Below are 25795 nucleotides of genomic sequence, written 5' to 3'. Positions count from 1 at the left end.
GTCGTTATAAAGCTCAGAAACAGTTTGCATTCGCAGATGGAAGTGCCTCGACTCAAATTAACGGAGCTTGAAGTGCTGCCAGCCAGCAAGAAAAAGGCGCGAACAGTTGAATGGTTTTCACTTCTGATTGGCTGGCTTAGTTATTCTTCTTGTTTATAATTGGTCCACGGCAGCGGGCTAAAAATTGTTTTTAGCCCACTGAATTCTCCAATTTAGTCCGCAAAATACGTCCCAATGCCCGATGAAATTATTATAATTACCTTCCTGTGACTCGTACAGTCCAACTCCAGCTGGAGTTGGACTGTACTACGAATTAGATAAGGTGTTAGGCTATTTTTTTAAATGACCCTTTAAACAAAAACTTAATCAGGGTAATTACCTGGAGGACCACGAGAAATGTTCACAAATATCCTAATTGTGTACTCATACACTGATGCGATGTCTATGCCAAGGTCCCTGTCAGCCGGCTTTCCAGATGTTTTCACGTAAACTTTAACTCTAATCGCGAGCCCGTCATTGTTCTCCTGAATTCCAGTCAGCAATAACGAACCACCAGTTACTTGCAATCGATTCCAGAAAGCCGGCACTAGATGATTGCCATCAGTGCTATTTGTTTTCGTGCAACTCTGACAAGATTTACAGTATGCAAACTTGCTTCCATTAATGCTGTACCACTCTATATCGACCACACGTTCACATGATAGCATGCTCAGCAAGATCCTTGTTAAGTTAAGATCGCGCCCTTTCTGAATCCACACACCTGCACAAGAAAGAATATTAGGTACAGTGAGATCCCGTTTTAGAGACACCCGCTAAATACGTTGACCTCGTCAAGTTCCCACAGTGTGAAGTTAGAGAGTATGTTACAAGCGCATTGCTTTCGCCAAACGATAATTTCGCAATTAACTTTAAGTACCTTATTCTCACTTAATTTCGCAAGTACTAAATTTCGCGAGACTCCTCTTTTTTTTCTAACAGCACTCCTGCGATTTTTTTCCCTTTATTATAGTCCCTACCCCTGCGATACCTCTTTCCTTACGGTCTCTAGCCCTACGATTCCTCTTTATTTCATTAGGGTCCCACCCCTTTGATTCCTCTGTCAGTAAGGGTGGAAGCCATATGCATGAGCACATCATACCAGAGACCAACTATACTTACATCTTACGTTAAAATTGATCTCATAAATATGCGAGGTCACGGAGTTGTCTGAATAGTGAACTTCACACAAAGTCTGGGCATGGCCGTTTGTGTTGTTCTTTGTTATTCTTTCTAAGGTAACAGACCCATAAGAGTTGTTCAGCACTTTGATTCCTTCTGGCAGCATTGGTCTCGTTACGATGCAATTCGTGCTGGACTTATTACAGTAAGAAAACTCGTTCCAGCCAGTGCCAGGCAATTTAATTTTCCAATGAAGTTCATAGACTGCACTTAAGTTTGTAACAAGTTCACAGTGCAAAGTTAACGGCCCATTGAAGCATGCTTGTATTGCTTCTTCCGTCGTTGCCGTTGTTGCTGGAACTGTTGTTGTTGCTGCTGCTGTTGTTGTTTTCACATTAGCTGAAAAGGAGTAATAAGTTATTCATCTAAATGCTAAACACGGTAAAGTAAAAACTTTTTATGACTAACGTTATATATAAATTAGCTCAGTCAGACTTGGTCTTCTTGGATCAAATGTCTTCTTTATTCTACAGCTCTTACTCAGCCGTTACCGGCAGTCAACTCCAAGACTTACATCAAAAAACTGTAACGTCCATACTGCGCTGTGATTGGTCGATGGGAACATTTTTTTGTTTTTTTTTTTTTGAAGTTCGCGAAAACTATCGAAATAGCGGTATCTTTGATAGTTGAAAACGTGCTTCGAGTTCAGAGTAAAATTATAATTAGGTGATTTGTCACCAAAACTAAAGGTTTAACTTTCGCTCAACTAAAAGTATCTTTAAAAGCTATCCCGAAATAAGAATGTTTGGTACCAATCTCTGCAGTTGCTGGACAGACTGCTTCGAAACCACAATGAACGGTATCCAATTCTCTTCTTGTAGCACAAAAGAATTAAAAGCTATATTATGAGACTTAGTAAATATTTTCGCGTGCATGAGTAAACCTTAATTAAAGTGTTCCATTGTTCGCTTACATCGGAAACTAACGTTTCCGCAGTTCTTTTGAAATGCATGCATGGCCAACGTACTTACCAAAGAAGGTTAACAGTACGTCCAATGCAGTTAACTAAGATCATATATTTTGGGGTAAATGGTTTAAACCCAGGAGTATCAGTAGTTCGTTTAGTGTGATCGTCCGGATGAGAGTAGTTCTGAGAAGAACTGTTGTTGGTGACTGACGTTTCGACAACCTGAGCGGAAGTCATCTTCAGAGTCAAGTGGAAAGTTGTTGTCAGTCGATGATGTTGAAAAGGAAGTTTTCCGTTTACCGGAGAGATCGAAGAAAACGGAAAACTTCCTTTTTTAGACTGTCTGGTAAGCCGCGACAACAACGAACTACGAACTACAGTGTACAGAAAACCGACGCATACTGACAGATTACTGGACGAAACATCCTACAACCCGACTTCCCACAAAGCTACGACTATCAAGACTTTGACAAGACGAGCGCAACTAGTTCGTGACACACCGGACAGTTTATCTGACGAAAACAATTACCTTGACCGCGTTTTCCACAAGAACAACTACAACATTGACTTTATTAGACGAAACACTCACCGACCCACTGAAACTGCCGAAACTGACAAAAACTCGACATCTGTTACTACAGCGACTATACCCTACATCAAGGGCACTTCAGAGACTATTGCGCGGATTCTACAACCCTACAATATCCGTGTAGCTCACAAACCTATAACTACGTTACGAAATTTACTGACCAACGTTAAAGACAGAGACCAACCTAACGACAGACAGGGAGCGATTTATAAGATCAAATGCTCCGACTGCCAGGCCTCCAACATCGGAGAGACCGGTAGAAACCTTAACACGAGACTGACTGAACACAAACGAGCGACAAGAAATGGTGATGTCAACAATCACATTTCTGAACACCATCGACTTACTAACCACAAAATCGACTGGGACTCTGCTGAATGCCTAACCTACAGTACTAACTATTTTCAACGACTGACTCTGGAAAGCTGGTACACAAACTTAGAACAGACGCCTATTAACAGATGTCAACAACTACCGGCACCTTACAAACGACTTATTCACGACGCAAACAGGACCGACAAACGCACCGCAAACAGTACTACTTAATTTGACTAACAATAGACGGATCGAAACTGACCAATTACTGTTGACAAACTTTACACGAGTCTTACAGCCAATAACATCACGGCTAAACTGACCAATCAACTTCAACGGACCAGACTTATAACATCATGGACTGACAACAACTTTCCACTTGACTCTGAAGATGACTTCCGCTCAGGTTGTCGAAACGTCAGTCACCAACAACAGTTCTTCTCAGAACTACTCTCACCCGGACGATCACACTATACGAACTATCACATATTTTATTAATTACTTCGGTCAAGCACCAGTGACGGTTAATTAGCGGAGGTAAATACTTTATTGACCGTGGGAAAGTTCGGTAAATTAAAAGTTAATTAAAGATGTGAATATTGCTAATATTGTTCATCGTGGTGTAAGATAGGTAATGAACGTTTATTCGTGAGACAAACGAATAAACGTTCCTTACCTAAAAGTTAATTGTTTGAGTGAAAGGGGTAGAGTGGCAAGTTGTCTTTGTTTGGAACACTTCCTATGCCGAGGAAGGTTTGCCTAGGTGATAGTTTATTTTTCAGCAAGTTTTTGAATAACGCATGCCAAAAGCGAAACCTAATTTAATGTCACACTTAAAGTTTACAACTAAGTAAGGGTTATTTACTTGGGACGAGGGGATATGTGATTTATTCACCTGATATATTCATCTGACGTTATGTGATATATTCACCTGGTATGTGATATATTCACTACGCGCCTCGTTTGCTATCTACCATCTCATATCCAGCGCGCACTTATGTAATAATTGTTTTATATACGAATGTCGCTTAGCTTACCTTGGGAGATGAAGGCAATTGCAACACTTATGCCATAGACAGCCAACAATGTTACAAAAAGAACGAAACACTTTGTCTTCACCAACGATAAGCAAGCTGAATTCTTCCTATTGTTTTGAGCTGCTTCAAAATACTGTAACTCAAAGGATCTGGCATGTCGATTAGAGTGTGCCTCGCTTGGTGGTTTGTTTACGCAAACCTCTGATACACTTTCCTCTGATGTCTGCGCAATAGACTTTTTTCCTTTCTGGAAACGATTTTCACCTTCTGTGACTGGCTCCACTGCTTGCTCCACTCCTGGAAGGATTGGTCTGTAACTAGAGAAGTAAACATCTTCCAAAGAACACTGCCTGCTCCGGAAATTCGGTATTACCACTGACTTCAGAGCTATCGGTTCTTTCTTCTAAAATGTAAAAAATTGGACCATAATGTGTACATGTAGTATTAGCTAGATATAAAGTAAAATGTAAGGTCTGCGTTCGAGCCTACTAGCACGTCATGCTGGCACTTATCTCCGATATATTACATGAAGAAATTAGAGGATCAATTTTTGAGATCGGTTTAAATGGTTACTAATATATAAAGAGATATCAATCACTCAGCCACTCTCCCCACCCCCAGAAAGGGAACCACCGATAGAATTACAATCAGTTCTGTTACGTTCGATATATAGATTCCCATTCCGATAGTACAGCAGTTTACCTATATTTTTATTCTATTTTCTTTTACATTTTCATCACAATTTACCTTCTGACCGTAAAGTTCTCTTTCAGCTGTTTCCGGGTGTTTACTACCCTGCTGAATCTTCAAACATCTCTTCAAATCTAGTCATAGAAAACGGATTAAAGCTCTACCGTAGTATTAGTCAGTCAGATATGAGGTCAAATCAAAAAAGCATTTTCTTCACTGTTTTTCCAAGTGTCTTTGATACGAAATCTTTGATGGAAAACCTGTTAATATACACCAAAATCAACTAAATGAGCCATAAAAACTTTTAGCAATTTACTGGAAGGTCCACAATTTCGATTCGGGTTTGCACTATACATGATTTAAAACGCACTGTGCGCGTTTTACAACTTTACAGTATTGCTGCGCAATGTTCCAAGATTGATGTGCAGTTTGCTTCAGCAACTTACAATTTCAATTCAGAGGGTCCTAAAAGGCGGGGGAGGGGGTATACATCCCATTTCCCAGCCCAAATTTGGTTCAAATCCCATTTCCCAGCCTAAGGCTTGCTCAAATTCCAGTCCTATTCTAATCTTATGGTTTGTGATTCCCAGTCCCAGTGACCCAAATCTTATTTTCTCAGTAAAAAAAATTGTAAATCCCAGTTCCCATCATTTACTCTCTCAGGCCCCTCAATTCACATTGCTCGAGCAAGTTCCGTTTTAGTCTTGACAAGTGCTAGTTTCGGTTTCGTTTTGACAAGTTTAGTGTACCACGTCTGTGTCAAAGATGGGAAAACGAATTTCCTGTGGTTGACTTTTTACTGAACAGACTGCGAGAAATTAGAAAACATAGTTTAAAATTTTGTCAGTCTGAATTGGTTCCGTATGTTCTGGATTACGTTTTCAATTTTGAAGCACAGTTCCCAGTTTGGCGATGTGAACTTTTCAGTTCACATCGCTGATTTCTCCCAGTCTATTGATAAACCGAGTCAGCAGAAGGGCAATCATTTTTTCCCTCGTGACACAAAAGTGGTATTGTTTCAGTTATACACGAAAAAAACAACTTGGCAACTTGCTCATGTAAATTTATATTAAATTTAAAAGTTGCTCGAGCAAGCTGCCAATCAATGTAAAACATTGCTCGCAGGTTACAACAAAGTTTTGTGCAAAAGAACTATCTGCGGTTTGACTGCAAACTCCAAAGAAGCATGATCTTGCACCATCTAAAAATTAAACAAAAACATACCATCTGTAGGTTCCTGAAGAAAATCCAATACAGGGGGTGCATCCAATCCCTCAATCACGTTGTATATGGCTTGCTCTCTATCCCGGTAGAAAGGCATCGACCTTCCATCATCAGAGGACTTAAGCTTTTTTCTTAAACTCGCTACCTCTTTTGGTGCGAACATTGGATAGATTTTTCCGATTTCGTTATCACTACAAGGCCAAAGTAGAGGATGTGAATATGAAGTAACATGTAACATTTCCTCTCTCTTCGCCTCTCCCTTCGAGGAGTGGCTGTCATTTAACTTGTGGCCTTTCAGGAGCTTGTCAGAAGACGATATCTCGTTGATAATGTCTGTTTCAGACATTCCATCTTCAATTAAACGTCTGGCTACCATGAGAGTAAGTGGGATGTTATCACATACTTCAGCAATTGCATTTAAGTCACCAACAGGAATGTTTTTCGAGGCGGTGTTTAGTAATTCAACTGCAGAAGTGCTACTTAGAGGTTGCAAATTAAGCGAAAACGCAATGTTCTTAAGAAATTGCATTCCCTTACGGGTAACAAACAGTAATCCTACATATCCGTTTTCTGATGCAGAGTCAACAGAAGATTGGAAGACGTTACGAATTTTATCCTGACAGTCTGATTCATCATACATGTCCATGTTGTCTAATATAAAAAGGGTAGGATGTGAGATTTCATTGATAGCTTGAACTGAAAGAAGTCCCGAAATTTCAAAACTGGCCTCCTGGTCTTTGCAGAGGTGATAATGAACGTACCAACCCTTTGAAAGAAGCATATGCCCGACTTGAGCAGCAACAGCGGTCTTTCCAATTCCTTCAGCACCAGAAATGATACCAATACGGCGGTTGTGTGAAGTCAAGTTGGCAACAATTTCTTCGCATTCTACATTTCGTCCAAGAAAGGGTGATGCAAGAGGTGGCAAGGAACATGCTACATCTGAAGCCGACCCTTAACAATAAGAAAAGGGCGTCAACCACATTTAGGACTTACAATCTTGTCATACACGGTTTAAACTGAATTAACGGCGGAAACCGAGTGATTAAATTTTTACGGGCTTCGAGTTTGTTAAAATAAACTACCTGATGCTAGAATAAGTGACATCTATTGTCTTTTACCTCTTGTTTTACAGGTGACGGATTCTTCTCGACACTTGAATTCCGGCGCTGTCTGCTGCTCTTCGAATGTACTTTCGGGGCAACCTTCTGTAGCTGAAACATGTAAAGATGAGAGTGAACAGGAACTTTCTCCATCTCCTAAATAGCTATTTGAGGAACTTGTACTCTGAATGCTCTTTTTCTCAGTCATCTCACCTGTTTGAAAAGAAACCAAGATTTAGGTTTTATGCCCAATAGATATAGGTTTTTATAACCAATAACTTTTATTACTACCAACTGAAAACTAAAGATATTTACAATTTACAATTACAAATATTTACACTGAACGTCAAAAGTTACCTCATTGTAAATATCTTAAAATCCCAGTAACTATAAGCCCGGGGCAAAATAAACTTAAATGACAATGTTGAGTGTTTTTCATTTACAGCTAATTAAAGTTTAACACGCATCATATCCTTTCCTTTTTCATAGACAAGCATACAACCGTGAATTACTATATACATAAGCCATATCAAATTTAAATCACACTTTCTTGCTCTTTGTCAGGTTAGTCAGACAATTCACTGATCAAGGTAAAACGAAAGAATAGGTAATATAAATACCAACCGTTCGGTGTTTGGTATTTCTCTATTGCTTTGGCAAGTTCTTTCCAATCTACTTCGTCTTCACTTTCACTTTCATCATCTCGATAGCTGCGAAAAGAAAAATTAAGATGCCTTATTAGCCTAAATACCGGTAATAAAAACTCAAAATTTATCATTTTGCATAAGTAAGTGTTGATACTAAAACGGGGTGGTAAAGGGGGTCCGAATAACGACCTATTTTCCTTTTAATCACGAATCAGGTATATTTTTAGACCATTTCACGAATCGCGTTTTTAGTAAACATTATTGAAGAAAATTAAATGAGCTTCAATTGATTAGTTAATTTGCGTGACATTAACCTTTCAATAACCTAGTATTAAGGCGATCAAACTCTCAACCGGGAGCATAAGCGTACGGGAACCTTCGGACCTGGGTGGGCGGAGACCTTATTGCCCGAAAAAAAAATGAGCTGCATTGAAAGCGAATAGAGATGCATATAAAATGGACAACAAAACGTGCATTAAAATAATTGTGTACAAACCTTGCCTGCTTGCTTAAAGTTCTTTAATTAATTCAGCAAAAATTAAAGTATATTTGGGAAGACTTTACCGTTGTTTTCCCCCACTCGAAAGTTATGGAAAGCGTTTGAAACATTCAGGGGTAAATGAGTTAAAACATTTCGTTGAAAGTTTTTGAGCTAGCCCTTAGAATTAAACATTTTCATTAATTTGAGTCAAAAGTAATTAGCTTTATCACATTTGTAACAGCTTTGGGATCCACCGCGCTCAAGCGCTCAAGCTATGAAAAATCCTAACTTCTGGCGTCGTCGCCAATTTCCCACTCACTTCAAAATGATTGCAACTGAATCAAACTGAGGGTCACGCAGTATTTAGGAGAGAAATCGAACATAATTATAGCAATTTGCGAGAGGAAACGAAAGCAGATAAATGAGAAACTTAGACTTCTGAACCACAACAAGGTTCGGTAAAATTTCCAATAATTTTTCTGTTGAGGTAATTCGTTTTGAGCATCATGTTGAGATATGTCGGCTTATTTTTTTCTATTTTTCCTCTAGACTTATTGCCCAAATTTTAAGCATTTTACCCAAAAAATTTTGGCGCTGGCCTCTGGACGTGAGACAAGTTCTAAAACGCATCAATCGAGCCGAAAGAACGTGACCTCCACACAAAATTAGTCTTTTGACTACATGTTTCGTGTTGCCAGTTTGCCAATTTTTGCTTCACTGTCGTGAATTCATTTATGATTACGTAATTTATCTTCGGTCTTCACGAACGTGTTCGGCCGGGATCACGAATCATGTCCTCGAAATCTTACTACACAGGCAATTCACGGATCACGGCCAGATTTGAGTTGCCTTCAAGTGCCAAGCGCTAATTTTTGGTCAAATAACGCGTCACGCATAACCCATTTACCACCCTGTTAAAACATGTTTTTTTTTTTAGAGTTGTGTTAAACGTTAAAAGATTGTTTGAAGCACTTTAAAGAGTGTAAGGCAACATACATCAAATGTTTTAGCTCTAACAGGCAAGCCAGTTCCTCGTGTCCATTTTCCCTTGCAATCTCCTCTAGCAGCGGCTGTTCATCTTTAAAGCTCTTAAACACACTCCGGCCAACATGGGTGCTAAAGAGGATCCTGAAGAAATCCATGGCATTTATCTTTGCCGCAGTGTCCACGATGATGCGAAGTAAGGAGAGCGCTTGCGTCTTGGCACCTCCTGAACACAAAGGGACGATTTATTTAAACGAAGGCGCAGTGAAACGACTGATAAAAAAGCGACTAATAAAAAAAAAAACGAGCGAACTATGATCAGGCTGCCACTGAACGCCCAGTTAATCAATGATACTGGCTGTTACAGAAAGCGAACAAGCCAGCAAACCGAAATAAATTTCTTTCAGTCTTTATTGGACTAGGAGGTGGTAGGCGCGGTGGCCTAATGGTTAGCGTACTCGACTCGGAGTCGAACGGCCCGGGTTCGAGCCCTGGCATGCAGGGGCGGTGCATTGTGTTCTTGGGCAAGAGACTAAAGACACTTTACTCTCAAAGCGCCTCTCTCCACCCAGGTGTATAAATGGGTACCGGCGAATTTACTGCTGGGGGTAACCCTGCGATGGACTAGCATCCCATCCAGGGGGAGTAGAAATACTCCTAGTCGCTTAATGCTACAGAAACCGGGATAAGCTCCAGCTGTATGGGACACTTGGCTCGGACACCATGACACAAACACCAGCTCTACTGATACAACTTAAGTATAATAGGGACAAGCATTATGCTCCACGTTCCAATTGTTTTGCATTTACAATCTATAATGAAGGTGAAAAGATTGACACTCTACTTACTCATGCACCAACAAGTCCTCAAACTCGATTCAGTCCAAGACAATACGCGTCGATTAACTTATAACATTTTGTACTAATCGGACGAAACAAACAGGTGAAACGTATGAGGCATTTGAGAAGTGCGCTTTCTTTCAGATTTTACTCTCGTGGGCAAACTGGCATCAACAGAGTGTATATCTTCTTTTTGGCTTCGGACGACATTCAATGTGTGTATTCCGTGATTACTTGCATAAGAAGAGATGAGGTCCGGCTAAGATCTTAGTTTCATATTTGTCCACTATCACAATTACTAGTATTTAGTGCTTACCCAGTTTACCAGGTTGACTCGGCTCTTCTTTCAACTTTAAGCTCATTTCACCCATTCTTTGTGCTATCTCCATAAGCGCCAAAGGTAAATCATTCACATCCATATTTCGGATGTCTTGCGGTTTGATATCACCTTTCTCTATGGGATTTTCCTCGGTGTAGGTAAAGGTTACCGTACTGCTGATGGGAGCTCCAAAGGGATTCGTCACTCGAACTTGCACCTCACCTGGAGTGGGAGATGCTGCCAGGACAAAAAAAATTAAATGTTGAGTTTTCGTTGAGGTTGACACCCTTTTGAATTACCATACTTCGTTTTTAAATATGTTCAAAGAATTTGGTTACATACTGTGCCAAGTTTTCGTCCTGAATTCTTCTCCCTTTCGCCTACGTTACAACATTCCCTAGGCATTCTTAGTGTTGAAAATGGCACACTCGCGTTCTGCATTTTTGTCAAGTAAGTTATGGCTAAATCGTTCTTCATGTAAGGAGCCGGTCATAACGTACAAGGGGGGTGGTTATGGTTACTATTTTTCAACATGTCTAAAGGGTGGTTCAAGACAAATAATGCACTGCACAAGTTTTTCTGTGCCACTCAAGGGGTGGGCTGCCCCAAACATTTTTCCAGTAACTCGGAGCTGGGCCACTAAAAACCCGTCTTTAAAAAATAATTTTTCATACCCCCCAGTACTTAAATGATCCGTCACTTAATACAGGCCTGGCATTCCAAGTCTGTTTAAAACCTTCTTTTACCGTTTGCTCCGAGTTATCCGACGCATTTTATGGTTTCATCTTCTTGTCTGGGGCGCAAAATATAAAAGTCTTTCATATACTATATTCAGTCACTGATTTCGCATGAGAGTAGATGACAGAATGTTTTAGGCATTTGTTTAGTTTTAAGCTTAAGAGAAAAGATCCCTGAGGAAGTCTAGATCTCAGCCACCAGTGAATAGACCTGTCTCAGCCTTCATCCGCGCCCACTGCAGCAGGGACTGCCACTCCCGCATCGGACTCCATAGCCACAACAGGCGCTGTAACCAGATCAGCCAAGGCACAACTACATAATCTTCCGGGAATGACGGATGCCTACAACTAGTTTTAAACTGACGGCTCGTTTTAGAGGTGACTGTGCGGTAGCCGCGCGAACTTCTAACGGATATGGCTACCAAAATGGTTACTTGATTTAATTTCGAGTTAACATTGCCAATATAGGTTCAATTTAGGAACTAAGCCTTCCTTTGAGTACATGAAAAGGTTAAATAAAAGCTTTCGTTTAAGTTTTTACGATTAGGTTTAATTCAGTTGTACCAAACGCTTACGGGCCAGCGCGCGTTTTCACTTGTTGGGGCAACCTCACGAAAATACCGGGCCTGAGTAACCTGCTATGTATGAGACTGTTATGAGGAATAGCACCGATACCAGCAATCTAGGCATCTGGTTTGGGTGTGCATATGACCTATTTTACCAAACCAAATGCTACATGTATATGTACCAGGGCAATACTTGTCATAGGGTTAAGAAAGCCCAACAACGGTTAACCCGTGACTTGCTCCCGTTTGGCCTCGTAGCTCAGTCGGTAGAGCAACGTTGATCTAACCTGGAGGTCACGGGTCCGAATCCCGCCGATTGGGGTCAAAGAATATTTCTTTGCCTCGTGTTGACTCCAATTTCCTTTATAGGGCTAAATCTCAAAACAAAACTCCGGGTTTGTTTCCAGCAATTAATTCTATTTTAGAGTCAATTCTCTAATTTCCAGCGTGTTTAATGCCAGTGCTGTGTAGCTTAACGTTGCATTGCAGTTGTATTTCCAATAGATATACGGGGTTTGTTACTTACGAGGAACGTTTCCCCGGTAATCTGAGTCGCTGCGTCTAGTAACTGGAACTGGAGCGATGATACCAAACTGTACTTGAACATTGTCGACCATACAGGGTTCAGTTAGTGTTAAGAAAAATCTATACCCACCCTAGGATAAATAGATAGATAAACAACTTAGTATTATACTATTATTAGTATTATATATTATTAATAATGGTAACAGGACTTCGTGTCGTCCAATTCGGTCTGTAATCATACGAGTCATTAACAAAATCGGACGACCGCGAAGCGGGAGTCCGATTTGTTTAATCACGAGTATGATTACAGATAGAATTGGACGACACGAAGTCCTGTTACCAATTAATCAAAACTATGACAAAATTTGAGAAACAAACTAACCTTTAGTCAAATGGTTTAACGTTTTTATAAAATTGAAAAACATAACAGTTTACTCAACAAAATGCACAACAACAGCGCGCGCAAAATGACGCGTACTGTCCAATTACACAGGCATGACGCGTAAACTGTCCTATTACACTGTCCAATTACAAGCATGACGCGTACACTGTCCAATTAGTGCTCAAATCAGGCTGCTGATAACCAATCACGTTCGAGAATTTTGTTATAGTTTTGATTATTATTATTATTATTATTATTATTATTATTATTATTATTATTATTAAAGTAAAAGATCAATCATGATTTGTAAGCATTTTGTTAAACATCTCAACAAAGGAATTTTGTTTAATAAATGAAGAAACCAATGACATGTAGCTCCATGGGTGTCAAAGAGCTCGCAGAATTCGATCCGACCTTATTTTCTCGATTTATAGGCTCGAAAGAACATCTTGCGTTACCTTTACCTGCGGTTGAGAAATTAGAACCATTATACGTCATTAATAAGTTTTTTTTCTGATGACATGACCGAAGTATGGAAACACCTGAGACAGTATTGCCCAACATTGCTTCATGCATGTTGTTAACGGCACTACCGTTACCATGAAAGCTCTTACATGCAATTAAATTTTGCGCATAAAACTTTCTTAGTGGTATGTCGTTTGTTTTTCCATGGGGAAATTCACTTTTTAGCCATCCGTTTATAAACACTTTCATCCCGACGATCAAAATTGTAATCTTACCGCTTGCCAACACTTTACAAGGTGAACTTGAATAGATAATAACAATAGATAAGTAGAGAACCAATAAAAAACTAGAAATTCAACAATACATATTATGTGTTGAGTAATTACATTACCTTAATGTCTCCCTTAGTTGGAACAATTTCCTCAACTGCAAGTACGTTTCTTGCAACTTCTGTACAAAAGAATATATAAATTTGATATCTTAAAATTCAAACAAAAAGCTGCAAAGACTTTCAAGGTTTCATGGTTCGATGGTCCATACTACTGGACAAAACTCTTAAAGAGACAATTTAAACAGACTTTGTAGTTTGACTATTCAAAACACTTGTACTGTAAATGTCCTACCCAGCTCCCCTAAGTCAGTTTTAGCCCTAGTTGTTCAAAGAGTGGATAAAGTTTTCCACGGGTTAAACCACTGTGATACTGATTTCAAATCAGTACCGTATCCGTAGATGGCGTCGTCCGCCCCTTAAACAACTGGGGTCTGGAGCTAGGAATTTACAAATGAGTGTTTGAAGAGCGAAATATTTGCGCAACCCTCTCTTCCCTGCCCTACATAAGGCTGAATCCAGGTGGGAGAAGAGAGAGTTCAGGGACTGGACTAGATAAATATCTATCGCTTGACTCAACTACTTTTGTCAAGATTGTAGTACCGTGGTTTTCCTAAAGTCTGACTAACAGAAAACCTCACTGACCTGCAGTGATAACACCCGTGTAGATTATAAACAGAAATAAGTTTCTGAATCTTATGGAAAACTACCACACCACATATTGTCTGGCTGTGCTGATATCATGAGTATTCCTTCACATGCAGGACCTTCAAGCGATCAAGTGTAACACGCTAGTTTATATAACCCCATATAAAATGAAAAAGGTTTTTTCTAACCTTGATTTATTATTTCCGTAAGTAGTGTTGGAGTAGATGGTGGTGAATCACTATCGAGGTAAGCCTGCAGCTCCTGTAAAAGAAGAAATTGTAGAGCGATTTTTTTAATTAGTTGATTATTGAGATTGGTGAGAACTTTGTCATTCTTTCCTCAGAGAAATAATTACGCCTTGCAGCTCAAATAATTCTTGGGTTTGGCTTACGATTGGCTTACACAGGTTTTATCAAGTTTGGACGAGTGGAGCTGACTTGCCACCTACGCAAACGTTCTTTTGGCTCGTCACGCAATCCTAATTGGTTTGTGACTCTATAGTTTCAGGCGAGTTGATCGGCCCTGTTATTACATGTGTCATTGTGTTACCTTGCTGTTAGTCTACCTCACCGATATTATAACAAAACAACGCAGTCTGAGTACAAACTCACGTTACGAATCAACAATACCCCGATGTTAACGAGTCTTTCATCAGCGGCAAGGATTGATTTTTCTAACTTAAAACAAACTCGAAAAAAACAGAGGCGGTACCATTTTCGCAGTTTCATTCGTCCGTCCGTTGCACTTCCTATTTTAAATAAAAAGAAGATAAAAAACGTGCAAAATGTGAATACCTCATCCTGCAGAGGGAAGAAAAGGTCCTCTGAAAGAGCATGTGTACTGCTTTCTGTTGAAATGAAGAACGGAAGATTAATTTAGACCTAAAGCGGTGAAAAAGGAACACGGATATTCTACATTTTAATTGGAAAATAAGTCACTTGGACCTGAAATAAGGGAATGAGACTGAAATATGCCCAAATCCAATAGACTGGAAAATGTGATATATGTTCGCTTCTGCAGTGACCCTCAAAAGCTCGACCGTTTTGACAGATTTCCTCCAACATTTTACCCATTAAGAGCGTGTTTTAGTTAAAATTAAAAGAAAGAATATCAAGTCTGATCTCCAAAAAAATACCAGAAAAGAGACGGTTGAATTTGCAAATTCTAGTTACTTTTATACACCACAACACACCTGTTTGAAATGTATCATATGCGCTATCTGTCTGTCTGTTCTCCGCGACGTTTCTTTCTATTCCGTTTATCGATGTACCCTTGGCAGGTCTCTGACAGAAGGAAAGCTGTATGAGTTAAAGCAACTGGACCCAATTGCTACTTTTTCAAGGCTTTGTGCACAGCCAGGGTCGGGTTAGATGCATTTAAGTTATCTGTTATGAGACACAAGCTTTTTTTTTAAATTCCACAAAAAAGTGCAAAGTGATCTTTTCCAACCTAGCAACATCAAGAACTCTGCATACATTGGGTTCTTCCTCCTGGGTTCTTCCTTCGAAGATAGTGGAGGAGCTACGTATACCGCACGCGCCTAACAACCCTGCTTGCAGAGCATCTTTTCACTTCCCTGCGGCTGAGATTTGGAAAGAAAAGAGGCTCTGTATAATGAATCATTTCTTTGAAGTCACCGCAGCCCTAAAGTCTGGGTTAGTCAGTGTTTTTGCTGCGCGGGTATCAACTTTTTCGAAAAAACCCACGGTTAAGACGGAGCCTACAGTACGATCTCGAAAGTTCTAGGGCTGACGATTGCTCTCGCCATCTTCTGCTGTTTGTGTGCGAGCGCACTTGTGTAACATTAAAAATCTCGCTTTTTGCAAACCAAGAAGAAATTTCACGTTTTTAATCGTACAGCTCTACCGTTAAGTCACTAACGAGACCTAAAGCGGTGCTTGACATGTTTTACTGAAGGAATTCAGACGCTCTTTGAAGTAAAGAAATTTTGTAAAACAAAACACTTTGTTTACGCTGTCGTTTACGATCCGTCACGCCAATCCGCGCGCGCATGCTAAGATTAAGTGGTCCTCCCGCAAGCTTAATGTACAAGCCTCACGCATGCTCAACAAAGATTTGAAACGATTCTTGCAGAGCCCTTCCTTGCCAAGTATATCACATTCGGGGGAACAAGTTTCAGTTCATGGCAACATCACTTCTCCAAGAAGTGGTGAGTCCGCGACTTTCTATGCAGTTGCTAAGTAACATACTCGTGAGCGCTCGCGCTAGTCTTTGATTGAATGAAACAATTCAGAAACTCTTCGAGTGCTTCAATGAAGATTTGCCAATACGGGCACTTATTCCCCCGACTGATCAGTGGAAAAGAAGGGCTCTGCTCGCAGGGTGGCAATGGTGGCACCGAACGCGCGTGCGAGCGGAGTATCCATAACTAAGCGAAATTGGTAAGTCCATTAAGCCGAGTAATTTTGGTGGTCGTGTACGTAGTCCCGTACGTACGCACGGATTAGGCCTCGGCATGAAGTGTCCGGTTGCTAAAGGAAAGTAAGGAAATTAAAAAGTACAAATGAAGTCAAATACAAACAAGAAGTAAAGATACTCATGATCAGCGACGCAACACAACAAAACATCTGAGAGATGTAATGCAATGTAATGTGATGTAATGCAATGTGATGTAAAACTTTTCTTTAAACACGGAAATCATCAGTTAACTAAGCTTAAGTAAAAAACTAAAACTACTTACAATTTATATTTGTGTCGTAGGAAACTTGAAAATAATCGTCCATTTTTATTAACAATTGTTATTTTAGAGCACTAAAACTTTTTAAAAGCGCATTTGGCTGCGGATGGCTTGGATGGAAATGGATTGCAATTTGAAAACGTTAGCCAATTTGGAGCCCAAATTTGATTTCTCATCCCCAAATAAAGGTTATATCTTCAGTTAAGTGTTTGATTATAATGTTTTTCATAGGCGAAGTTGCCTACCACTTATTTCAGAACAGTTAAGACCAAAATTCTGCGAGTCCCTCGTGACATAGTCCCTTTTTAAAAGTCACCTATATTCCGTGAAGTTGTGAGGAACGAAAACATTATAACAGGGTAGCCGAAATAATTGCATTGTTATGGGTTAACAGATTATCTATTGCTGTAAGTTGATTTTGTTTGGCCGTAAGTGATTTTCTGATCCCTTGGCGTGGTGTTCTGATGTGAGCTTTTTTTCGTTATCAGTTGCTGCATTAGGTTTATTACGACTTTAGGCCGTAAATTTTCTCGCAAAAAAATTCATACAGTGTATTTAAGTGAAGTTTTCCGAAGTGCAGTACGGCGGAAAAGCAGAAAGTTCGACCAATTAATCTTGTTCAGTCTGGAAATAATGTTTACCCCATCTACCTCGAGCGCGAGCGGCGACTACCGACTCAGAGTTTTCGTAATTCCAAAAAATATTTCTTTGCCTTAATAAAGCTGCCCTTTACACGTTGTCCCCGTTTTAGAAACAAACTTCACAGGCCAGAAAATTGAGATGGGTATACTTAACCACGAAATATATTGGAAATATATTGTCTGTTGCATAAGCAAAGCTATAAGTGGATCGTAAAACCTATTTTGTATTGCCAGATTATTAGTTTTGTTATGCCGTTAGACATTCAGTTTAACCGTGAGCGATTTAAATTTGTCCGGCACCTATATATGGGCTACCGTATAAATTGGTGGTTTGGTCGCTTTTTACCAGAATGAACGCATTGTAATCTCCGCTTTTAGGCTTGCTTAAATCTATATATTACCGAAAGAGAGGGTTACTGTATTGATCACGTCTTCGAGGAAGTATGCCACAAGAGAAAAGATACTTCTGAATTAGCAGCAGACATTGCATCAGTTATTGTCATAGCAATATCATCACCAATATCAACATATTTTCATGACAATTTCGAAAGTACATACTTCATTATCAAGCTGCATTAGCTGCTGCTGTTGTTGTTGTCGTTTCTCCTCCTTCTCTTCATGGTGATCATGATCATCATCATCAGTAGCAAAATCTACTTGTTTTTCTTCGTCCTCGTTTTCTTTTTCTTCTGCTCTTCTTCCCATCTGTCGGTTGAGACGTTTTAAAAAATCACAATTTTTATAGGAAAACGTACACTGTGATCATTTAAATCACAGTCCGATGTCTCTCAAACTCATATGTTTCGTGAAAATTAATACTGCATTTTTTGTTATTATCTGGATCTATCTGAGTTCTAAAAATCCGAGTTCCAAAACAAGTTCCGAGTTCTATAAACAAGTGAGTACACTGTTGAAACAGGATAGGGTGGTTTAGGAAGCGCTCGTTGATAAATATTATCAGGAAAAATACTTACAGTTTGATCTTGTAAAGATCTGGTATCAACAAGAAAAGTAACGTCTTCGTCAGTCAAAGTACCTAAAAAATGATTGGCAATTTTACAATTCTTGTCCTTAATTGTATCTTCATGCTGTGTTTTTATGCAGGTTATGATTGGAAAATGATGTAGTCGCCTGTTACATATGAAGTATTTCATGATGAAGATGATATGTTCATGCATTTATCACGAGCGTGAGACAAAGAAAAAAATCTGAGTCCCCGACAGGCCATTCGAACATATCACCTACCAGATACCGATTGGGCGCTCTAACCAACTGAGCTACGAGAGACTGCTCAGTTGGTGAGCTTGGCCATTTACTAGGTTCATATGTAACAAGCGTTCTGCATACTGCCAGGGTCGAAAGCATCATATGTAAAATAAATAATGGAATTAAGGTTAAGGTATTTTTAGTTAGGTGAGTAAATGATAAAGATGAAATAGTCATTTGTTACGATCGATGACTGAACTTACTTTTATAGAAAAAAAACTAATAAATAGATAAAAATAATGTAGCGAGTAAACATAATTAGATTCACAGCTTTGACAGCCGCACGTTGCTGTCCGACTCTGATGCCCTTCGTGATCGGACGGCACTGAGTTGCAAATCCTGCAATTTTATGTTCACGTTTTAGCCGAACACAAAATTGATTTATTAGCAGACGAGGAAGGTTAACTCGGAATGCAATGCAATACAATGCAGTAAAGTGTATTAGGTTCCCCGAGAGAATCTTCACACCTTATTTACAAACAGTGATAGAAATTACAATGTAAATAAAATAACTTACTGCCGTGAAAAATAGATGGTTTTCACTGTCACGCCGCAAAAAAAAATTCAGTCAAAAACATCAGGAATATTACAGGTTGTAGAACACTTTAATATATACTACTTGTCCAAGTCTCAGTTCTCTACGGTATTCCGTACTCGAGTTATCTATCAAAATGTTTCACGCAGATTTAGAGAGCACAGTATGCATGGAAACGTCATGTTGGAGCCCGTGTGAAGGGGCTCCAACATGGCCGCCTGGAATCAATGCCGAAAACATTTAGCATTCACGCTCAGATCACCATCATGAACAAGTAAACATTCAGATAAACACCTCTCGCAAAATCCTATTTGTTCAGATTGTTAAAAATCACAAGATGAAGCATTTTTTAAGTATACGTGACAGCCTTCTGGCGGCCAACTCTAATTTCGTGTGGTGTGACACTCCGAAATTCAAAATGCTCTATCGAAAAGACGGCGAATGCTATCGAGCTAAAACCTTCAACAAGATATATATTAAGGACGTCTAATAGCCAGTGATTACGATTCTGGATTTTAGGATTTTGATGACGTCACATGAAAACCAAGAATACGAGGTTGTTTTTCAGTTGTTTTCGCTTTGATTATTGCCTGGCAACTGGGCCCTTTCATACCAGAACTTCTTTTAAGAGCTGGAAACATAACCCAGAAAAAAACAACAATCATCATGTATTTACCCTAGTAAGTTTTAGAAGAATCGATGTTCAAAATTCAGAGAAATAAAACTTTCTAAGATAACACATCCACAAAAAAAATGCTTATGAATCTTTTTTTTTAATCAAAGATCTCTTAGAGATCTTCCGACTATTTTGCATGAAGCACTCCCTAGGGCAGCAAAAGCTTGAACCTTGGATTTGCACGTGATCACGACCTTTGTCATGAAATCGCGGCAAATTTGTGAGCTCGCCGAGGGCCGGGATGTTGAATGAAATTCAAAACCATGGTCATAGCCACTACAAAACGCTTCAAAATTAGAAGTGAAGAAGAAATAGAACAACTTAAATAGGAACAAAGCTCTCAATCGAGAATCAAGGGCAGTCTGAATGCAGTGAAGACTCTTGCAAGGAGGAAGGAGAAAATGCCAGCTTCAAAGAGCTAACATGACAAGAAGAAATGAACAAAGAGGACCTCAATTCACTGCTGAGTACTAGAAAATCTGACGAATTACTTAATTCCATGGCCAAGAGTTCTTTGGTGGGGATACGCTAAGGTATTTCCAGGCACTTACACGAAGAGAAAGGTTTGTGTATTTACGATCTTTGACTTACACTGAATTAAATTCGTACGCGTTGCACTCGTATGTAGTTTGTTTTATATTCAGTTTAGGGATATAACAAAACACTTATAATTAATACCGACTTACAAACTTGATCCACATTGCACAGCATAACAGTATTACGTAAGAGTTCTGCTTAATCTGAGTAGTTTTGGAGTGCATGCACTAGAGTGTTATCCACAGCCCACCTTATAAAGCACAATAAACAGTACCACGTAAAAACTGCCCAATAGCTCTCACTTAAATGGTTACATACTAAGGTTTCAACCACAGACTAAAAACGAAGCACATTAATATTGTTTAACAAAATAAACTTGTCAAGTATTACCTAACTAGTAACTTTACTGGAATGGCCACTTGGGTTTATCCTGAGACTTAAAAAAGGTAGAACTGTCCACCTTGTAATAGCAAACAGTGACTTGAAAGAAGAACTCCCTCCCTCGGAAAAGTAATGCTCATCTACAGGTCAGAACCACATTAATTCAATAAAAGTTTGACTTGGGAATATGAACTTACGTTTCGTTGCCAAACCAGGAAATAAATCGTCTCTTGCACATCGCTTACGCAGGTGAAACTGACTGCTTATTGAGGTAGAACTCTGTGGTGTGCTACAATCAGCTAGAGTTTGAGAAACAGCAGATGCTGTACTCTCTCCATTTCGTTCATTCACAGCCGTCTCCTGAAAAAGTTTGTAGCAATGCATAAGAACAACTAAGAAGCTAGCACCCAGGCACGTGCTGCATAAGAAGTATTGCACTGTTACTTTTCAAGTACAGCTTCCTGCACCTCCTTGTAAAATACATAAATCAGTGCTAAAATGTTTCTTTTTTCTGTTCTGCAAGAGAAATATAAAAAAGGGAAATTGCTGTACCTTGCATAGGCAAAGAATATATACAACTCTGTTTCCTTTGGCCATCTTTTTAATGTTCTTTCCATTCCATTCCGCAGTGGGCTTTTCCACATGTGCAGTATCTTCACAATCACACGAGCAAGGGCAAAAGCGATTCTTTGTCTCTACTTTCGTAAAAAACATGAAGCTGAAAATGTTTAAATGACAGTGTGATAACTAATTTTACTTAACTAATTAAACAAGGAATACGACAATTCGAGGAGCTTGTGAAACTTGGAGCGGTTTACTTTTGTTCAGTATATTTTTTAAAAACAAGGACGTTTTTCTCACGATCGTTTTCACATTTTTTTATCTTTCCTGACAGGAAAAGTGTGACAATTGTGCTGTTTAGGTTTTTTTATTTTTTTAGTGAATTTTGCTAGTCTATATCTTGTTTTTAAACCGAGATTGGTCGATCTGTATTGGCGAAATCGTTAATAGGAACAGCAATCTATCTTACCGCTTGCCCTCCAGCTTCGGTAATTTTTCCGTGAGGGATTCTCGTATTTCTCTTTCAGATTTGCTGTCGTGTATCTGTATCGTTGTGCAGTCGTTGCTACTCCTTTGCACTCTACTTAACTCACTTAACGTCGCACGTAGGTCGTCAGGATGAATAACAAATCTTTGTTCCCAGATGTGTTTTTTAGTTCGAGAATTTCGTTTCCTTTTTTCCAGTTCAAGTCTACCTCCTTCATCTGCAGACCCTGAGCTTTGGTTACTTGTTGGGCCTCCAGATTTCTTGCTACTCATTTTGGAACTACAATTTGAGCAAAACAAATTCGCAATAGGAAATAAAACTGGGCATTAGATGCACTACCGTGATCACTATAGACAAGAATAAAGAGCACAACACAGATTCGCATTTTTCTACTGAAGAAACTATAAAGTCAATTTGAATAAAACCAAAACTATGATTCTATATATAATGGATAAGAGCATATATCAGCTGAGATAGCAAGAAGGAAATGGGCTTGGATAGGCCACACCCTAAGAAAACCAGGCACTGACACCACCAAGCAGGTCTTAAAGTGGAATCCGCAGGGAAAAAGAAAGGTGGCAAGACCTGCTAAGACCTGGAGAAGATCAACTGAGGAGGAGTTAAAGAAAGCTAACATCAGATGGGACGCAGCATAGAAGGCGGCAGCAAATAGATTTCGGTGGCGAAGCATTGTTGACGCACTTTGCTCCACGAGGAGCCTAAGGGAATAAGTTAGTCAGTTGCAGTTATACAATATTCGTGACTGTTATAGCTGAACCGACCCGCTCCAAGCGTATGTATCACCGTGGTATATTTCGCTCTTTTACTTATTCGCCGTCGCCATCGAAATCTTGAGAACCCTACAAACAACGCAACAAACAAGTAATCTGTCCGTTCAAGCTTAATTGTTTTCGTCTTTTCCACCGATTAAAAGTTTTTTTTTTTTCATTTTTTTCCTCTATCTTATGTTTTTTAATATCTTCTGTTGCTTTGGAAGCTTGATAGTATATCTTGTGCCCTTTTAAAGCCTTCAGCAGTCTGTTGGTTGATACAAGTCGAAAAATACAAATAGACACCGACACGTGACTTAGTCAACTGGCGCAGCCACGTGACCACGTCTTTTGTTTTCTTTTTTAAAAAAAATTATTATTATTAGCGATTTTTACTTTTTATTACTTTTAAAGCAAATTTTTAATTGTTAAGATTTATATAGTTCATTTTAGCGAATTTTTATCGATTTTATTATATTGTGATTTTAGTCATCTTAATTTTTTAACATAATTGTAAAGTGCCTAGAGCAGGCCTGGATATGCGCTATATAAATATTTATTTATAATTTTTTTTTAGACGTAAACACATTTCTAAAGAAACGGGAAGCCAGTCGTTCGAGACCTTTTTTTTATTTATATAAGGTATTCATTTTAAATGTCCTGGGAACCACGTGTTGATATTTTGGCACTTAATAAAGCAGTTAATAAACATTTCCGAGAATCATATTCGACGAAACTCAATAATCTCAGTCTGTTGATTTGCAAATGCCGAAAGACGTCAAGCGTAACGTTTGACAACATGAACCATCGTTTTTTGTGGTTATCGGTGGGTTTTCACTTCCGCCGATAGGAACTTGCTTTACTTGCAGCTGATTATATACGAGTTTTATTAAATTTCGAGTTTCTAGCCCTGGAATTTGACAAATAATCAGAGCATACCCGCCAGATTGACTCAATCACGTGACGGAGACAAATCTCAAGACAGTTTATACCTTAAGAGTGTGTCCATAAGAGGACCAGGCAACATGTGATACAGCTCATGTCACCGATTTCGCCCAAACTTAGCATAAATGTTGGGTATGGTGAGCTATTTACTGTGGCAAAACATCAACTCAAAATATATTATTCCCTTCAAGTTATGGCACCTTTTGAAACGAGCGGTCCGTACGGACAGTGTAGTGTTTGATACAAATGTGCTACTCAGGAAAATATTAATAACCACCCCCCACCCCAACATCCAACATCTCTTGAAATTTCGGTTAATCTTCATACTTTATTTCAAAAGTTTCATTGTGAGACCCCCTCCCCCATCAGAATTTTCAATGAACCTCTGTGGGGTCGGTACAAAGATTTTCTGGAATCACAATAAAATATTGTTAGCAAGCAAGTAAGAAAAAAATCATGGGTTGCACAGGAATGTTAGAAGTTGTTTTGTCAGTGTTCTACATAAAATGTGAACAGTTAAATACTCGTGATGATCAATCATGATCTCGCGAGGTTAGCAATGAATCGCTTCCTACCACTCGAGCTACGTAGACTCTAAAAACTCCAAAATGGCCGATGAAGGGACAAATGCATCACGTGATAAATGACGCTCGCGGCAATGTATGCCCGTGAGAAATCAAGTTTTCTGCTCAAAATCAAAATTCCACGAGGAAAAAGAAATTCTGCTCAAGTCTGCTCATCTTACGTTCCTGTAAAGGGTGAGGAACTGGAAATTTGATTTTTTCTTCTGCTAAATTTTCATTCATGGAAGGAAAGACTTGAGAAAACATGAGAAAAAGATCAACTCGTGACGCATTCTCGTTCCCAGAGCCTTCCGTTTCTTTTGGTCAAGTGGTCGGCGAAACGAAGGGCTCTGGTAACACTGACTACCGGATGTCGTAAAATCCACGACATCCGGTGGCGCATGCCCACTGCATAAATGTTCGTCTGCGCCTGCTCAGTAAAAGAAAGGGGAAGGCTGGGGCTGACTGAGACGAGAAGAAAGCGAATTTGAAAGAAGATACGACATTTGAGTTTGATGTTCGAAAGAGCTGTACAGCAATCCTTGCTACAATTGTCGGAGGGCATCAAGAAACGAGGAATGGAACAGGAAGACGGCAGATAGAAAAGTTAGAATCCAGAGGAATTGGAGTTATAGTGTTTAAACATGGAGTCGAGGATATCATCAGCTGATAACATTCCGACAGTTGATGATACTGTGAAATTTATTTAAGCTTATGGCCGTGCGGAGGTATTGTAGAAAATTCAGAGCTAAAAAAGCGGCTGAGCGATGAGGTATCATTCTATTGAGCAGCGGTAAGAAATATCACATTGAATTTCAAAGTCTTCATGTATTCATGAACTCCATTTAGTGTGTATATCTTGTATAAGCTAAGTTGATAGTGCAAATGTTTGCTATATTTTTAATGCAATAAAAAGTACAACCGAGTTACACCTTACAAAAGATGTACTTGTCATTTGTGCATAAACAAAGGTCTGCTTCGTGAATACGTTATTCCAACAAACTCCCAGTGTTATTCGGTCTTTTTCCGGTAACATTTTCAAACTTGCCCGCTACATCTTCAATTGTTTCGATGACCAGAAGTATAACGAAAATTGCGTAGAAGCGTTTCATTTTTTTACCTTATTACGCATGCAGTTTTTATCAGCCAATCAAAAAACTCATATTTTTTACCGTTACCAGGGCCACTACGTCATGTCATTTAAAAAAATACGCGTGGCCCTGGGGAAGAGGATGCTCGTGACGGGATGTTGTTTTTATTATTAAGAATGCGTCACGCAGGCTATTAAATTACTCAGTGGTTGTAAATTTAGAAACATTCGCTTTTGTGGCAGTTGACAAATAAACTTTACTCGCTACTTTTGATTTGACTCTTATGCACCTATCAATGTTAAGCCCGAGGGGGGGGGGTCGGGCAAGGGGTGGGGATTTTGACATTTTCTATAAAAAAAATGTCAAATTCCCCACCCCCGGGACAAAATAATTGGTCAAAATCACCATGAAAGGTGGTCAGATGTCCTTCAAACCTTCTATAAATGATCAAAATCCCTACCCTGGGGGCATCACGTACGATCAAAATCCCCACCCTGGGGACAGCGCTCACAATCAAAATCCCGTGGTCAGCCCGACCCCCCCCCCCCCCCCCCTCGGGCTTAACATTGATAGGTGCATTACTTTTAACCCGGGTTTTAAACATTCAATTCTTAGTTTTAGTCAAGTGCTTGCTGTGTTA

The 25795-nt window shown here is 39.4% G+C and overlaps 1 protein-coding gene across 1 annotated transcript in view; it reads right to left on the bottom strand.

The window, feature by feature from the left end:
* Positions 1-362: 362 nt before the first annotated feature.
* Positions 363-25795, bottom strand: part of LOC144654949 (uncharacterized) — a 31533-nt gene continuing 6100 nt past the window's right edge. The window contains exons 2-20 of the mRNA XM_078515181.1: positions 21769-22065; positions 21291-21456; positions 20936-21098; positions 18318-18379; positions 17902-18048; positions 15197-15287; positions 14799-14851; positions 14193-14265; positions 13420-13478; positions 12183-12312; positions 10351-10590; positions 9208-9421; positions 7708-7793; positions 7102-7296; positions 5981-6934; positions 4814-4890; positions 4067-4469; positions 1159-1557; positions 363-760 (exon numbers count right to left, since the gene is read on the bottom strand). Coding sequence (XP_078371307.1) covers positions 363-760; positions 1159-1557; positions 4067-4469; positions 4814-4890; positions 5981-6934; positions 7102-7296; positions 7708-7793; positions 9208-9421; positions 10351-10590; positions 12183-12312; positions 13420-13478; positions 14193-14265; positions 14799-14851; positions 15197-15287; positions 17902-18048; positions 18318-18379; positions 20936-21098; positions 21291-21456; positions 21769-22058 — 4200 coding nt within the window. The 5' untranslated portion in view covers positions 22059-22065. The remainder of the gene's footprint in view (positions 761-1158; positions 1558-4066; positions 4470-4813; positions 4891-5980; positions 6935-7101; positions 7297-7707; positions 7794-9207; positions 9422-10350; positions 10591-12182; positions 12313-13419; positions 13479-14192; positions 14266-14798; positions 14852-15196; positions 15288-17901; positions 18049-18317; positions 18380-20935; positions 21099-21290; positions 21457-21768; positions 22066-25795) is intronic.

The sequence above is a fragment of the Oculina patagonica genome, chromosome 5 (assembly GCF_052425735.1).
Source record: "Oculina patagonica isolate OP01 chromosome 5, crgOcupat, whole genome shotgun sequence".
NCBI classification, from domain to species: Eukaryota; Metazoa; Cnidaria; class Anthozoa; order Scleractinia; family Oculinidae; genus Oculina; species Oculina patagonica.
Note: the sequence above shows the minus strand (reverse complement) of the source record. Positions and strands in the feature narration are given on the sequence as shown.